Raw genomic sequence first — 16,495 nt, 5'->3', positions numbered from 1 at the left:
CGTTACTGTGACATATCAGTATAGCCACGGAAGATAGTTTGTGTGTTTAATTCCCATGCATCAAGGTTATTTTCATGTATGTAATTGTTTTTCCTGCACAGTGTAGAGTCTTGTTGTGATGAGAGGGATACAGGTATTTCATAAAATAAACGTGCTCCCTGGAGGTTAGCTACAGAATTGATATCACAATTTCATCGGAGCTGATCACAAGTTGTCATGACTGATCCAGTCATCTCGATGAGCGTTCGGGCTGTGAATAAACAACTTGTGTTTTACTTTTAGGCTGTCTGAAGGTATGGGCAGCTATCAAAGCTACTATACATCACATTAAGAACGATGAACAAATGAAAGTCGGACACAAATATATAATTTAAATGATTTATTGAAGTTTGCAATGTTTTGAACAGGCATCCACACAGTCACCTACTTTGTAATGTTCGATACCTCCCTGTAAGCGTCACGATATCGGCCTCTCACCCACAACCTCACATACGAGTACTGAATGTGCAGCAAAGTGATCTTAGGAAGGCAGATATAGCAAAAGATGAACGTAAACGACAAACGAGGCGATCGACATGTTTCTTTCCTGGTAAGTCAACAATGGGTCCTCAATGTACACGCCCCGGATTCCTATGACGAAAATAATAGAATGTCGCCAGTTGTCATGACTCAACTTATACTGCAACACTGGTCCTTTTCCCGTGAGGGAAACTGTGGACTCGATGTCCTGGCTGACAGGCTGGTATTTGTGCAACCTGCACAAACACAATACTGTACCATGATTACAAATGGTGAAATACAATGTAAAACTACCGAAGAATACCAGCTCACTAAAACACAACCGCTCAACTCAACGCAACTACTAACTATACCAGCGTTCAGAGAGCGGAGATGTTTAGCCTTTGTGATGTAATATGACGCGTTTGACGTATGACCTTAAAAAAAAGCCGCTTTTAAGAGCAGAGCTCAAAATTGCTCCTTTCCCTCTGAATTCCTGCCCTTATGTCTTGTAAAACATATCAAATCCTACATTCACTTTTTTAATTCTAATTTTCAAGCAAGTTTAAGCATAAATGTAGAAAAAACAACAACCTGCAAGATGCTCTTTAAGAATAGGAGGGCATAATGTTCTAACAATGTTATCACCAAACATTTTAAGAATGTTTTTAGAGAACGTTATCCTACCTTTCAGAAGAACGTTCTGGGAACCAAACAAAAACTTCCCGCTGAAAACCTTCCGAGAACAATGACTGTAACATTCTCAGAATGTTTTTAGAACCAAACATTTCTAGCTGGGACATCATTTATTAGTTCATTTATATTCTGTAAAATGTAATCTCATTATGCAAAGTAACTAATGTTCTCAAAAATATATACAGTAGAGTAAAAGCATATAATATTGGCATCCACAATGAGTACCTCTACGTTGTATGAAGTACAAAGAAGTAATACTTTTTGCATATATTCTTATTACAGTACTTTTAAGCAAAATGTATTTATTTAAACTAATGACTTTGCTGACTCCCTTTAATTGACAAATGGAACCAAAACAATAAAAAAAATATACAAAAATAAATACAATTGTATTCTGTTCTTCTGTATACAAAATCCACCCGTACCAATGGAGGAACAAAGTTAAGCATTTTTTAAACATATTCCTCGAGGGCAGCTTTTTATTGTCTGTTAAAATCTCACCGACCCACGAGACCCCTGTGACGGGTGTCTGAGTAGGGGGTTTCCTTCCCCATTCTGGTTCTCCCGTACCCAGCCACCCGGTGGTGGTGGTAGCTCGGGAGGTTGCATGGGTTCATGGGGGTCTTTATCTCCGTCTATCTGATCTGTGTGTGGGTGCGGGGGAACAGCAGGCGGCTCCACTGCTCCTCCAGACTCCTTGATGGTGTTCAGCTTCCTCATGGGGAGTATAGAGCGGGATGAGGAGCGTAGAGACACATCGGAGGACTGTGGTCGGGCGGATAGGTCCACGTCAGCACCTCCACATGTCGTAAAAAAAAAAGAGTGTCAGCATTTAAGTGTTAATTTAAACAAAAAACCTCTTTAAATTGTAGACTGTATAAGAAGTGAGAGTAACTACAGTGACCTCAGCCATTAATTTGTGGATTTTAAAGCCTACATTTTGGATTTAGCTCCGCCATGTTGTTTTATTTAACCAGATGTGACACAAGGGTGGAGAAAAGTACAAACGAATGCTGTTCAGTATGAACTGAACACTTTTTTTAAAGGGTTAAAGATGTAACACGATAAAGCCCAAATTGTACAAGATCAAGTGTTAAAAGCCTGTCAATCACAAGGTGGACACGCCCTCATAGCCTGCTTTGGCTTTTAGTTACTCTAAAATAACTGTGCTGTATTAAAGAAGACTTGAGACCATAAACTCATTTGGAAAATCATAATTGAGGTATTTAATCAGGTGAAAAGTAGGGTCATTTTCTTATAGACTTCTATACAATTGGACTTCTTTTGGAAACCAGTTGACTAAGAATGGTTAGGGTTAATTGATTGCTACGGTTGCTTGGTGTAAAACAGTCTATGGCAGGGGTTCCCAAACTTTGCCATGCCAAGGACCCCCATATAGCATTATCCTCTGGCGGGGACCCCCTGTTGCAATTTGTTTTTTTAAATGATGAGTACATTATGATGGAAAATATATGACAAATGAATCATACAGCTTAATACATTTTCTTGATATATATTTATATTAATAATTAATAATCGGTTATTCTTCTAAAAAATGTTTGTATTTATCTTTTGTTTGTCATTCATTAGGCTACATGCATTGTGTCTTATGTTATAAACATTCTTAACACAATATTAAACAGTAATATCAACAGTAAACATATTTTTAAAGCATTTTTAAAGTGATTTCTGTCTTTATAATATTATATAATTTTGAACAGTAATATGAACAATTAACATATATTTTTAGCATTTTTGAAAGCTACTTATGCCTTAATAATATTATATATAATATTCAACAGTAATATTAACAATAAACATATTTATATTCATATATATAAACATCAATATTTGCTACATCCGTGCTCTCATCCAGCTGCAGAGCGAAATATTCACTAGCTCGCTTATTTAGCTGTCAAACTCAGTTTCACTCTCAGTAGAGGCAACTCGATTCTGATTGGCTTGAAGGGCGGTCGTGTGACAAAAAATATATATATTAATAAATAAAAAATATTAAAAGATTGGCATCAAAGGACACATAGATTGATAGATATGTAGTTATTAATAACATCTAAAAAAGAAAAAAATGTAACTTTAAAAAAATTCCCCTTTCCCTCAAACTTTGTATGACCCCCCTGGCGCCTCCTGGCGCCCCCCCCCCGGGGGGTCGGGGCCCCCACTTTGAAAAACACTGGTCTACTCACCATTACTTCTTCTTCTTAGTTCAAAGGCAGTCTCCAGACTACCACCAGGCTGCAGGGAGTAGTACTTTTGAGACTTGAAGGTGTTCTGTGCAGACTGGAAGAGGAGAAAGAGTACATTTTAAGCAGCTATAGGCGTATAATAAAGTATTTTTGACCTCTAAAACCTACTGGTTCACGGAAACTTTCAGCACGCAGGCTGCGTCTGATGCTCGCATGGCGGCGAATCAGAATCTCCTTGGTTCGGGTGTCGTCGGGCAGATTGTATTTGTTGGTGTACGCCATCGTCTGGGAAACATGTATAAAATAGATTTGAATCCAAAGTCTGATATGCCTTCTTCTGTGATATAGATCCGAAAAAAGTTACTAAAAAATGTGGTTGTGTGGCATTTGCTCAATCCGTATCTTTGTGGACTATTTTTGAAGATTTACATCTCATAGCAACAAGAAGAGAGTATTGAAAACAAAAAGTGCTTAGTGACAGACTAACACTTTCGTCATAAAAAAGAAAAATCTGGAATAATAGTCATTATAGTTTGGAAGCGACAAAATGTGCACATGTTATTTCAGGTAAAGGAATACAAATAAGCATAGAACATTTAAGTGGTATTGAATCAACACAGCCTTAATGTCTTTAGAAATGTTTCTCTGCAGTTGTACTTACCTTCTGTCTGATCTTGTACATGTTCTTTGACAGGATGTCATGCATTTTCCTCACGTCACCAGCCAGGAACTTCCTCTTAGGCCGAGACGCTTCCTTCCTCTCGTCGCTGACAGGAGGAGGAGAGAGCAATAAACAGTGAATGCTGCTGAAATGTAAAATCCATCCATTAAGATGGGCAATTGGGATAATATTAATCTAATGGGAGAAACAGAAGATCAGCAATTAGATCTAGTTGTATGCATTAAGCTGATGCGGTTATGGATAAAATGTTTAGCTACCTTACAGCAAGACATTACATATGTTTTAGTAATAAATGAAATTGTTGAACATACTACAGAGAGACAATGGATGGCGCTGCACTGAGGTCTCCCATTGGTGAGTCCAGTAACCCAATGGCGTTCTGCAGCTCCAATCTCTTGTACAGAGCCACGATGCTGGACTCAGCCCGGTTGTCTCGGACCAGGATGCGCCTCAAAACACGGTCATTGAACTTCTTAAATCTTACAAAAGACAAAGAAAAGAAAACCGCCAACATGTATGTGGATGAGACCCAAATAAATACTCAATATAAATTAAAATAGTCGGTATTGAATATATCCTACTTGTCTTTCCAGTAATAATGGCTCCATTGTCCACAAAGGTCCTCAATACCACAAACAACGTGCTCCATTATCTGCATGAAAAATAAAGGGAGGCTCATTAAAACATGAGGTGTTTGACAGAATGAAAAATATGAATTTAAAGATTTTAAAGGAAAATACTTGCCCTGGAATGAACCTCTACGTTGATGGTGTTCAGGTCTTTGTTGGTTTTCCGGATGTTCATATATTCTACTATGGGACGGATGCTGATGCCCTGAAATCGTTTTTTTAAAACAACAATAAAAAACTATTCTCGGCACTTATGTTTGGTGCTTAGTGTGTCATCAAAGACTGTATGAAAGAGCTTTTCCTCCAAAAAATGGTGACTTTAATGTCAAATTTTCAAAATGTGTGGCTTCCTTTGTGTACATTTATGTCACATTTATTGTGATTTAAAAAACATCTTTGATGGAACTGAACTCTTGACTCTTTAAAAAATAAATAATAATGCAGGTCGAAGGCACTTCCTAATTGGCTTCAATTTTCATACAAAGAGGTTTCCACTCAGAGGTTTCCACTAAGAGGTTTCCTCTAAGAGGTTTCCACTAAGAATTACGTGTTTCGCAAAAACAGAAACACGTAACTGTCAGTTATTAAAGAAAAAGCTAATACATGTACTTTGAACATGATAAATGCATGATTGAAGATGTTCTCAGGCTCACCTGTAAGAACACTGTGAATATAATGACAGCAATTGACGCTGTGACGAACAGATTCTTCCTGTTGATGTTATCGGGCAAGGTGAAGACCAAGGCGAAGCAGATTGCACCTCGCAGGCCTCCGTAGGCGAGGCCAAACTGATCCTTGAAGGTGAACTGGATGGTACGGAACGGGTTGATGATCTGGGTTAGCACCAGGATGCCTGCAAGACAATCAGAGAAATTGACAAACAGCACTCATTTAAGAGGAGAGTTTTGAGAATTGATTTTAAGCCTCCCACCAAGCCCTCTCCAGATGAAGGCAAACAGCAGTGTGAACAAGATGTAGGCCCAGTTCCACTCGTGCTCCGTGGTTATCGTAACGACACCAAGAAAGAAGAAGATGAGGGTTTCGGAGACGGTGGCCAGCATCTTGACCACATGGCGGATGGTGGTGCAGGATCTCTGCGATACGTTCTCCTCCACATAGTGCTTCATGGTGATGGCACATGTGATGATGCTGCAGAACACATGGTCGATTATTATAAGCAAACTTAAAGGTCCCCTATTATACTGTTTTTCATTAATATGTCTCAAGTGTTTGTCTGAAACACCAAACAGATCATTGTAGCATCACATAAACCAAAGTGCTGATTCTCTGTCTGTTACTTTAGATGAAAATAAGGAGCCCCTCCCCACGCCCCTCTGAGAGACATTTGGTTAAAAATAACTCAATGGTGCTCTAGGAGGAGATTCAGGTGAAAAGGTGGGGGGGGGGACGTAAAAAGTGGATTTTGCATAATAGGTGACCTTTATGGATATCCTAAATGTCATTGTTGTACTTACAAAGGAGTATCTAATGATTCTCCTACACTTACGCCAACACACTGGAGATGGCGAAACACTCTGCTACCAGATACGCCATGTAGCTGTACATGAAGACGAAGAGGGGCTCGATCTGGCGCACATTATGAGTGAAGCATGTGGTGAACGCAGCCACAAATCCAAACAGGAGACCGAAGAGGATGCCTCCGGCAGCCACTATGAAGAACCTGGCTACCCCCAGAAACACATCAGTGGATTCAACAACTGGCAAGTCGGCCAGAAAGGAAAACATGTTGTAAAGAACCTGGAGAGACGGATGGAGAACATCAGGGTTATCACAAACAGGGTTAATTACATTACATTGCATTTAGCTGAGGCTTTTATCCAAAGTGACTTACAATAAGTGCATTCGATCAAGAAGATACAAACTTGAATAAAACAGGGCCATATAAGTGCATCAGGTTTCATAGAGCCAAAACATTTCAAATTCTATTGCTCCAAGTGAAGTCGGAAGAGGTGAGTTTTCAGTCTGCGCCGGAAGATGTGTAAGCTTTCTGTTGTCCTGATGTCAAAGGCATGTCACACAACTGTTGCCAAGCAGGTTCAACCACTCTTAAATCTACTTTCAGGTCAGGCTGACAACATGACTTGTGTCCATGGATTGAAAACAATTTTAATACACACTATTCTTTGGGTGACCTGAAGACAATCTGTGCAAAATAAGCATCTCAATTGGAGCATAACCAAAAGAAAGGCAAGCTTATTATGCTTGAATTCCACTCAGCAATGGAAATTACACTGTGGAAAAGCTGCAAGGGCACACGGGTGGTTTCTTTCACAATTTTATTTAGAGAATATTGATATTCTGATTATAAAAATGTTGCATTCTGGGCATTAGCGGCCCCACCAATTCTAATACTGCCGCAAATATAAATGGAGCTTTCTTTATTCCCTCCACAAAAACATCAGACGTTAGCTGAGGGATTTTTTGCTGCAAGTTTCTCTTTAGTTCAGAGGTTTGGAAACTGTGAGATTCATTCCCACTCACGTTCACACTGCTTCTCAGAGTTGTTATTGTCAGATAACACATTTGATGACATGCACATACACACTTTTCTACATTCAGTGTGGCTTGCACTTCCCTGAGGATATCGTTACCTCTGGAACTGTATGAACATTCAAGTTAGTCTTACAAATCGAAGGAAGTTACCTTAAAGTATTTCTTTTTTAAAGTGTAAGGGAAAGAAAACTCCATTTGCCTGTCGCATAATAAAAATATCCACATTTCCAGTTTATTTATAAGCTTATATACTCTATCCAGCCGCAGCTCATCACTATAAAATGACTAAATGGCCCAACAATTCATTTTTAAATATTGAATGCACACTCACCACAGTGACAGCATCGTTGTACAGTCCTTCTCCAAAGATCACTATATATATTTGCTCGTTGACTCCAATGTCCTCGAACACATTCAGAGCAGCAACGGGGTCCACGGCCGAGATGATGGAGGCAAAAAGCAAATTCTCCTGCAGAGAAGAAGAGTGTAAACATTTTTCTTAGACATATCGAGAGAAATCCATTATTTAACATTACATCTCTCCTCCAGGCACATTTTGTAGCTGCTTTGGAGCCTTTGATTCTATTAAACATTCTATATTAACAGATATACTTTCCCTGGAAGCTGTAGATACTTTATTTAAACCATTTATTCATATCAATTATTTCTCAGGACATTTTAGGGATTTTTTATTTTACTCATGACATTAGAAACAACATATTTCAATCACATGGGATAACATATATGATTGAAAGTGGCAGTCAAGCTGCTAAATAGATCTTGTGGTAAGATTTATTTCTCACCTGCTCGTTAACGGTTCAACCTTGTTATTGTTTTAAGTTACGTTTGAGCCAATTACATAGAATGTATACTATGTTCAGTCAAACTTTAACTGGGGGGAATTTGTAATATGCCAATTTAGACATACTGTTATTTTTAAGGGTCCTGAGCAAAACACATTGGGAAAACTTTCCTTATTAATATACATCAGGGATGTCAAACTCAAGACTTCATTTTCTGTGGCCCCATAAGAGCTTGCAAAAAATATAATATGTTTATTATAGGGTTACATTCTACTTTACAGAAGCACGTTGCCCATAAACAACATGTCCCACAATGCATCTCAAATTTGTCTTTATTCTCAGAATTTGTCTTTTTTTTTCAAAATATGCCTTTTTTCTTAGAATTTGACTTTTTCTTTAAAAATAGATTTCTTTTTCAAAATGGGGCTTTTCTTTTTAAATCATTTTGTGACATTCTCACTCAAGAGACTTGCAATTATTTGCCCCAGACTTCTGCTTTCAGACGTAGTTAATTATGAAGTTATTACCCTATCCAATAATAATCCAATGCAGAGGCAATAATGTAATATAATACATTATTTTATATATATTAAATATTTGCATATGTATTTTTATATAGTCTTAAAGTTACAACCGGCCCTTTGAGTGCAACCATAATGATGGTGGCCCGTGTTGAAATTGAGTTTGACACCCCTGATATACATGATAATGCAATTCTCTTGACCTGAGAGGGATAGTGTTTGAGCCGAATTTCCCTCAAAAGTGAGCATAATTGAAGCTTTGCATTTCTGTTGATACAACATAAAAGTTAAATCACATGCATCAATATCACACACATTTCATCCAAAATGTTCACTTTTGACCTTTCGCTATGGCCTGAACTGACCTGCAGGTTGATATCTTGAACTCCGAACACCTCAAACTGGCAGATGGCGAAGAGGGACAGCCCGATGCCGATGCTGTTCCACAGGGTCCCCACCACGGCGTACCACAGCACTGTACCCACATTCTCGAAGAACGGCCTCGTAGGCATAAAGTAACCGTTGTCGAGGACGATGAGGGGCAGCATGTAGAGGAAGAAGACGTTGGAGGTGAGGACGGCGGGCGGCTCCTCTTTTACTGCGTGCATGATGGCCCCCACGATGAGGCCGATGGCGATCAGGAGGCATGACTCTGGGATCCAGATGGTGATTTTGTGGTAAATGTGGAAACCTGGAGAGAAGACAAGATAGTGAGAAGAGACAACTCACCTTTAACCCCAAACTTTAGGGTATTGCAAATAATCTACTGCTTTTATTCAAGGTTGCAAAGTGGTGAAAGAAGTACTTGCACCTTTAATTAAGATAAATATATAGAAATACAAGTCCTGCATACAAATGTTATTTAAATAAAAGCACCAGCCTTAATGTATATATTCAAAGTGCCAAAAGTATAGAGGATATCAGGCCTAATTCAAATTATGTTTCATGCACTATTGGTCTATAATGTTTGATACTATTTGTTTATACATTTTAAAGCTTGTAAAGGTGGGGCTGTGTTGCTAGGATTCCTCAAATGTTCCCTTAACTCCTATAATAAACATGTATTTGTTGATTGATTTTGTGTTATCCATCTGAATCTGTAAGGTAACTTCCTTCATCAAATAAATGTAGTGTACTAAAAAGTATAAAGTATGCATTTGAAATATGAATTAGCAGTAAATGGATATAAGTATTTTTTAATGTTTCTTAAAATTGTACTTGAGCACAGTTCTTGATTAAATTAGTTACTTTCTGAAACAACCTATTTCTTTATCCAAAGTGTTATATTCCACACGTACCAATTTTAGCAAATGATGCCAGCAGCACCCACAGAGTGATCTCAAAGGGGATCTGGATCCGGGGGTAGTCCATGGTGAACATAGGGAGGTTGGCCCTCTCCTCCTCTGGGTATGCCTGGGGCTGGTTGAATTCATTCTCTACAGGTTGGAGATTGGTTGGCGGTGAAGGTTTTGACTCTTGAACCTCACATTTACCTCCAAAGCAGAATAGCAAGAGCAACAGAAGCATGCAGGAGACTCCTCTCTTGATCCCTGCTCTACATAAAACAGAGGAACCCATTTCCACTGGTACACAGATCGGAAAAATCTCCAATGTGTCTTACCTCTGTTGTGCAGCTTAGTCTGTAGCCATTTGAAAAATAATAGTTTAGTTTTAATTTAGAAATGTTGAAGAAAGTCCTTCTCAAAAACAACCTCAACATAATCCTGTTTGAGGCGTAACTGAAATCTGGTTTAAAGTGTTGAAAAACCTGCTTGTGTCACATCACCTGTGTGCCCTGCCTATTCTGGGAGGAGCCCATTATGTGAGAAGAGAACAGTTAAACTAGACACTACAGGTGAATCAGTTTAACATATTTACTAATAGTTGACACAATGAAACTTCCCATGTTAATGACTTGTGAACCCTTTGGAGTTTCCTGATTTTATGCAGGAATTGGTCATTAAAATTGAACCATTCTGTATTACATTTACTTTAATATGTAAGGTCATTGTCCTGCTTCACACGCCAACCTCTGCTGAGCTTCATCCTGCAGGATATCTTGATAATCTTGAGAATTAATTGTTCTGTTAAGGATGGCAAACTGTCCAGGCCTTGAATCAGCAATGCAAGAAAATTATCATTTGTGTGCTATTAGTTAAAACAGATTATGTTCGTTCATTATTGTTACTTAGGTGCAGAGCACATTTTAGAACAAATGTATACATACATGCAGGTTGTTCCTAAGGGTTCACTTCACTTTCTTGCCACTGTACAGCAGAGTTATGCACAGCTTTAAAAGGCAAATTGTGGTTGAAACCTGTAATACCCTTTACAGCACACACGATGGCAATAGAAGGCCACTATGCTTTGGAACAGTGGCTCTCCCACAGGTATTGAAAAATGTCATTTTTGATTACAATCATTATTAATACCTATCATCCCTACTGCTAGCAGCCTCTAATATTATTAAATTAATGAAAGGATGAATATGTACCCATGATATTGCATTTCTTGCAGTGAAATGATAAACAAGAATTTGAGGGTATTTATAATATTACTATTGAGTTGTTCTCTTTAACTCCAGCGTATACAATGCATTATAATTGGAAAACACATAATGTAAAAGAAGGTTGGTTTAAAATAACATTTATTTTTGTTTTGAAAAGGTCTACGTGGTGCGTGATGACGACAGCAACGTGCAAACGCAGGGGGCGTGGCCAACGGCAGTCGCTGCGGCTGTATCCAGAAGAAGCAGAGAGACAGTGCGGCAGTTTGTGGACACACACCTCACAACAGTTGTGGTTTTATCAAGTAAAAAATAAATTTCCCCACCAAACGCAACTGCATAGGTAAGTGTCGACTTTTAGAGTTAATTTTAATTCAAAAATACGTCCCGTAATGACCGCTATGGTCACCTAAAGAGCTAAGTGTTGCAGCTTTGTCGTTGTTTCAGTAAGTTCGGAAACGGTAGCTTTATCTAGTTTTGTAACTACGTATGTTGATCAACTGAACACATTTTAAGCGTGTTTTTTTACCCCGTAACTTAATAAACATGGACAGAAAGAATGTAAGTACAGCTGACTAGCCCACGTGCATGACAGGACCTATTAAGACCAACTAACATTTAGCGAAAAGGGCTACATATTCGGGGTAAAGTGTGATTTTAATATGGAAAACCTTCCCTAGCTTTATGTATTATATTGTGTAAGTGGGTTATTGTGTGTCGCAGACAGGTGACAGCCTGTGACATACTGCTCCTGCCAGTATTACATAACTTAGGTAGGAAAGGGTGCAATTTCCTTCAAGTGTATGTGTATGTGTGTGTGTCTGTGTGTGTTTGTGTAAACATAGTTATTCACATGGCATGATTGGACATGCTAATGTTATGACATTGCAGTGATGTTGCTGCTCCTTAGCCTGCAAATCACCCTGCACACACACACATGCATGCATTTGGTTATTGCTCAGACGTATGTGTGTGTGTGTGTGTGTGTGTGTGTGTGTGTGTGTGTGTGCGCTGCATTCTGACTGGATGTGCACATGTGAGTTTTGCATGTTGTCCACACATTTCACTGCAGTCTCTCCTGACCATCACAGTGGTTTTGAGTTTCGCTGTGCAGGAGCCAAGGTCATCGATTTCCAAGAGCTGATGGTGCTCTTTAAGGGGGAAGAGAGTGAGGGGCTTTAAGTGAGGCCCTGTCTGTGAAAGTTTAATTCAGGAAGTGGCTTCAGGTGGGAGTTTTTGTATAGCATGTACCAACAAACTTGAGGGTTAGATGTTGTCCAAAGATGCAAATGGCAGCAATGTTGTGTCTAGTTTAGAATAAGTCAACTTATCGGTTATCAGATTTACTGAAAAGTATTTGCTACACATTGGGTACTCTTTATTTATTTATTTCCTGACAAAACAAGAAACTAACATATCAGCTTGGACTTTTAGAAACTAGGATTTACATTTTTCCCTATTTTCTGACATTTTACAAATCAAAGTATTTATCAATGAGTTAGTGATGAACACAGTTTTTTGTTGCCACCTTCGTCAAGTTGATATTGTGTATTTAAAGCCCTAAATCATATGTTTGTATCTATATGAAACTGAAACAAGAATACAGTTTAAAAAGGGAGTGTTTTGTCAAATATCCATAAAGAAAAAGAAAATGTGTTTACAGTTCTGTTTCATATGGGTGTTGAGAAATGTATCCATAGATAAGTGCACCAGATTAATGCTTTAACTTCAATATTAAAAAAAAATCTTGACGGAGGAGCATGAATGCATCCGGACCCCCATAGAGGAGATGGGGACCCCTGCTTACACCTATAGGCCGTGAGCTGATTATCGAGCCTTCATTGTAACAGTCGCGGGTGTACTGTGCTCGGGGAGTGTTGCTGTAGAACATTCCACTGTAGTGCCCGGTACCTTAATGGGATACCCTAAATGTTTGAGCACCCTCTATGAAACGTCAAGCTACCCCACAGCACCCCCAAAAGACAATCTCTGCCGCCGCCACTGTGGGCTAAGCCCCGAATGCTTCCAGGTCCAGGAAACGCCCCTGTGCATGTGACCTAATAGAAATCTAAGCTTTGGAAGCTTTTAGCCTGATTTGCCCGCCTTTGTTCAGAGAGTAGAGCTGCCTCAGGTGTCATCATCTGACCCAAGCTTGGTCTATAGTCATATGTTAGGGGATTATAACATACTTATGACAGCTATGCATGTAGGCTCCCTCCCTCCTAACCCTTTATTCAACTCGGCATTCACTTATTTTGAGACCCCTTAACCTAATTAAAAAAAGTAAATATGCGTCTTTGTTGTGCAGTGTCTATTTGCCATTTACTCCATTCTTGGAAACCCCTATTTATGTTCACTTCCTCCTGCATAAATTAAACAGTGGATAGCAATCATTTATGTAGAAATGCAGGAGGAAGTGATACAAGTGGCTCCGCTGTTTCATAGTTATACCAGAATAATGTAAGAAACATAGTTTTGCTCAGATATCCCATTAGGAATCCAGCTGGGACCCTTTCCATATGATTCATCATTTCCAGTTCTTATCCATATCGTTTTTTCTGTCTAGCCAATCACTGGCAGCATTCATTTAAGCCAAATTGCCAAACGTTTGTTTTTTCCATCTTCTCGAGTGTGAGGATGTTCTACTTTTTGTAATGAAGTACTTATTGGGGGTTACTCTGTAGTTTGGACACAACAGGCAACTTCATGATGAAGAAACTTTGCTGAGCTTTTTCACATTTTATACAAAAATCAACAGATTGATATTTCCTTAGATAATAATGAAAATAGTCGTGAGTTGCAGTTCTAAGGCAAACACCTCATGAGTCAGGCTTTACTAGCATCGGTGTAAACTAGGCTGTTTAGAGACATATTGATGTAACTAACATTTGATTATAATGTACTTCACTTTAGTGCATTTCTGATTTGAAGCAATAAATGGATAATCAAAATAGTTGCCGATTAATTCAATTTGTATCGTCATATTGATTATTCATCTCATCTGTAGTGACCTCTGTTTGTAATTGGCTTTATCGAGCAGTTTGATTTGGTTGATGAAGTATGATTTGATATGAAATCACATTGTGTGTGTGTGTGTGTGTGTGTGTGTGTGTGTGTGTGTGTGTGTGTGTGTGTGTGTGTGTGTGTGTGTGTGTGTGTGTGTGTGTGTGTGTGTGTGTGTGTGTGTGTGTGTGTGTGTGTGTGTGTGTGTGTGTGTGTGTGTGTGTGTGTGTGTGTGTGTGTGTGTGTGTGTGTGTGTGTGTGTGTGTGTGTGTGTGTGTGTGTGTGTGTGTGTGTGTGTGTGTGTGTGTGTGTGTGTGTGTGTGTGTGTGTGTGTGGTGACTCATCAAACTCTCCCCCTCAGCTCTCGAGGGTCGAGCAGACTCCTGTGGATTCCTCCTGATCTGTCTCTTGCTCTCGTCATACCATGCATCTACAGCCGACTGTGTCTTATTGCCCATCTGCTTTTGAAAGATGGAGGAAGAGAAAGCCCAAAGCTGACATAACGAGGGGAATCAGATCAGTGATGATGAGTTGTGTGTGTCATTCTCCTCACTTAAAATAGATCGCCTGTAACTCATCATTCTCATCAACTTAAACTCCGGAAGCATTACACAGAACAGTACAAAAGTGACTATAGTCAAAAAGACACACGTTTCTTCTCCTTGCCTCAAATGTGGCCTTTTTATGCTTAATTATTAAAGTAAAAAAAGCATAACGTCTCTTTAGGAGTGTTTAGTTCAGTAGGTCTGACCAGCAGATAGTCGCTGATACTGCGAGCTCTCATGAAACAGTCAAATGAAATATTGATGAGCATCGGGGGGGAAAGGAGAGGCCTCAAAAGCAATGTGTGTGTTGTTGCCAAAGATAGGACACTACATAGAGGGCATGGCAAACAACGTGATGAGTTGCTACTTATGTGTAACATCCGTCTCCCCTGCAATAAATACCTGATGTAAGATCAAGCCATATTTGTTTCCTGATTCCATGCTAAGATAGTTCCTGATAAACATCAATATTTTGACAGTTTTAGATGATCCTTCTTAGGGAAGTATCTACATGTGTCTTGCCTTACTTACATTGTTGAACATTTGGCTGCATTTTGTAAAAGAAAGGAAGTAAAATGATTGCTAAAAGTTATTATTTGTCTAGAAGCTGGCACCAGCAAAGCTAGGCTAAAAGTAATGCAACAGTCCTGCATTAAATCCGGCTGTTATGAAGTGTTCTATCTTCAATCCTTACTGGAAGAGGCTGTTTTTGCTGCAGACCAGGCACACAAAGAGTTAATAGGCGTGCACGTTTGAGAAGCAGCGAGCTGTTGGAGAGAGCAATAGGAAGAAGGGAGGGAGTGGGCTGGCTGTAGTCTCTGTGCCTCGTGACGCCGTCTGCAGCGTGAGTTTGTTTACATCCATCAGCAGCAGACGTCCTCGGGTATGTGTGTGTGAACCGCCATCTGTTTGACGGGCATTTTGACAGACATCACCCGGATTATCACTCTGACACTGGGCTGATGTCGGGAGGATGACATCTTAGCTTCGTTTGGATGTTAGAGAGAAAATGCACAATCATGCTGTATGCTAATAGGTCATCTTTCAACCAATAGTGGCATTTCTTGCTGAGAGGGAAAAGATGCTGTTCTAGTTTTACAAACGCATTCTGTGCTGTGGAACAATTTCAGTACCATGCAAAGAGACTTGTTTTACTACAACTGGATGCAGGTGCATTGTGGTCTACTTTTTGTATTCAAAATGCTGTCATAATGTAAATCAACAGGCAGGCGCTTCCTGAGTAGCCTCTTTTGTATCTTCTCTCATATGAAGTTAGTCATTAAAGGTTTTTTGGTTTGGGACAGATGTAGGATGCATGAAATTTGACTATGGCACTTAGTCAATATTGCTACTTTGATTATTTGTGCAGCCTGGGACAGATGTACAGTATGCAGATGTTATTATGGTTTAATATGTTCAAAAAGGGATTTGAAAAATAAATGTAGGTGAAGATCCTGTCAAGTAAAATAAGCCACTTACTCTGTAAAATGACCCCTCTGCTTTTTACACTCCCATAAAAGTGTATACATTTTTAATGATCCGCTTAGTGAGAAAAACCCATTGACCTCTGACTCTTGACCTCCTTGTAGTTATCTTTAACTGGCCAAATTGAACACAAATGAATGTTATCTAAACGTTCACAGTGAAATACTAATGTAACAAAGAAATGATAAATGCAGCTTCACAAAGACGCCGTGTCACACCAACTACCTGGTCCTTTTGCCAAGCTAGATGTGGGTGTTCAGGTTAATCTTGTGTAACACCAATCGTAAGAGATTTGGAAACAAGTGTATGGCATTCCCCTTTTTCCATCAAGGCTGAGAAAGTGCAGTAAGTGTAGCAGGATATCAGAGCAGTAACATCTTTGTTCTGCCCCGTTGTGATGTGAAACAGG

The 16,495-nt window shown here is 39.2% G+C and overlaps 2 protein-coding genes across 12 annotated transcripts in view; one reads left to right on the top strand and one right to left on the bottom strand.

Annotated features, from left to right (window-relative positions):
* Positions 1-364: 364 nt before the first annotated feature.
* On the bottom strand, positions 365-10,275 carry LOC307031179 (sodium/hydrogen exchanger 2-like). The gene is made up of 13 exons (XM_079668054.1): positions 9,846-10,275; positions 8,913-9,238; positions 7,555-7,692; positions 6,217-6,467; positions 5,641-5,858; positions 5,363-5,562; positions 4,825-4,914; positions 4,662-4,732; positions 4,392-4,559; positions 4,060-4,165; positions 3,567-3,683; positions 3,399-3,492; positions 365-1,991 (listed from the first exon to the last, which is right to left on the bottom strand). Exons 1-13 carry the CDS (start codon positions 10,123-10,125, stop codon positions 1,684-1,686), a joined length of 2,367 nt encoding a protein of 788 aa, XP_079524180.1. The 5' UTR covers positions 10,126-10,275; the 3' UTR covers positions 365-1,683.
* Positions 10,276-11,238: 963 nt separating this feature from the next.
* LOC307031177 (inositol polyphosphate-4-phosphatase type I A-like) overlaps positions 11,239-16,495 on the top strand; it is a 46,290-nt gene continuing 41,033 nt past the window's right edge. For 9 of the 11 annotated variants that reach the window (XM_079668043.1, XM_079668047.1, XM_079668046.1 and 6 more), the window contains exon 1: positions 11,239-11,396. The gene's annotated coding sequence lies outside the window, so the exon portion shown is untranslated. The remainder of the gene's footprint in view (positions 11,397-16,495) is intronic. The other 2 variants (XM_079668044.1, XM_079668049.1) reach the window with 1 other exon arrangement.

This window comes from Notothenia rossii (genome assembly GCF_949606895.1).
Source record: "Notothenia rossii genome assembly, chromosome: 3".
Classification (NCBI taxonomy): Eukaryota; Metazoa; Chordata; class Actinopteri; order Perciformes; family Nototheniidae; genus Notothenia; species Notothenia rossii.
This window is presented reverse-complemented; position numbering and strand designations above follow the sequence as displayed.

Bases quoted from the DNA above. Each gene is read 5' to 3' on its own strand.
- LOC307031179 (XM_079668054.1), bottom strand. From the start codon at position 10,125: ATGGGTTCCTCTGTTTTATGTAGAGCAGGGATCAAGAGAGGAGTCTCC. The intron at 9,239-9,845 runs GTACGTGTGGAA...TCTTCTCTCCAG, and splicing joins GGCATCATTTGCTAAAATTG to GTTTCCACATTTACCACAAA. The intron at 4,560-4,661 runs GTAGGATATATT...GTCTTTTGTAAG, and splicing joins CATTATTACTGGAAAGACAA to ATTTAAGAAGTTCAATGACC.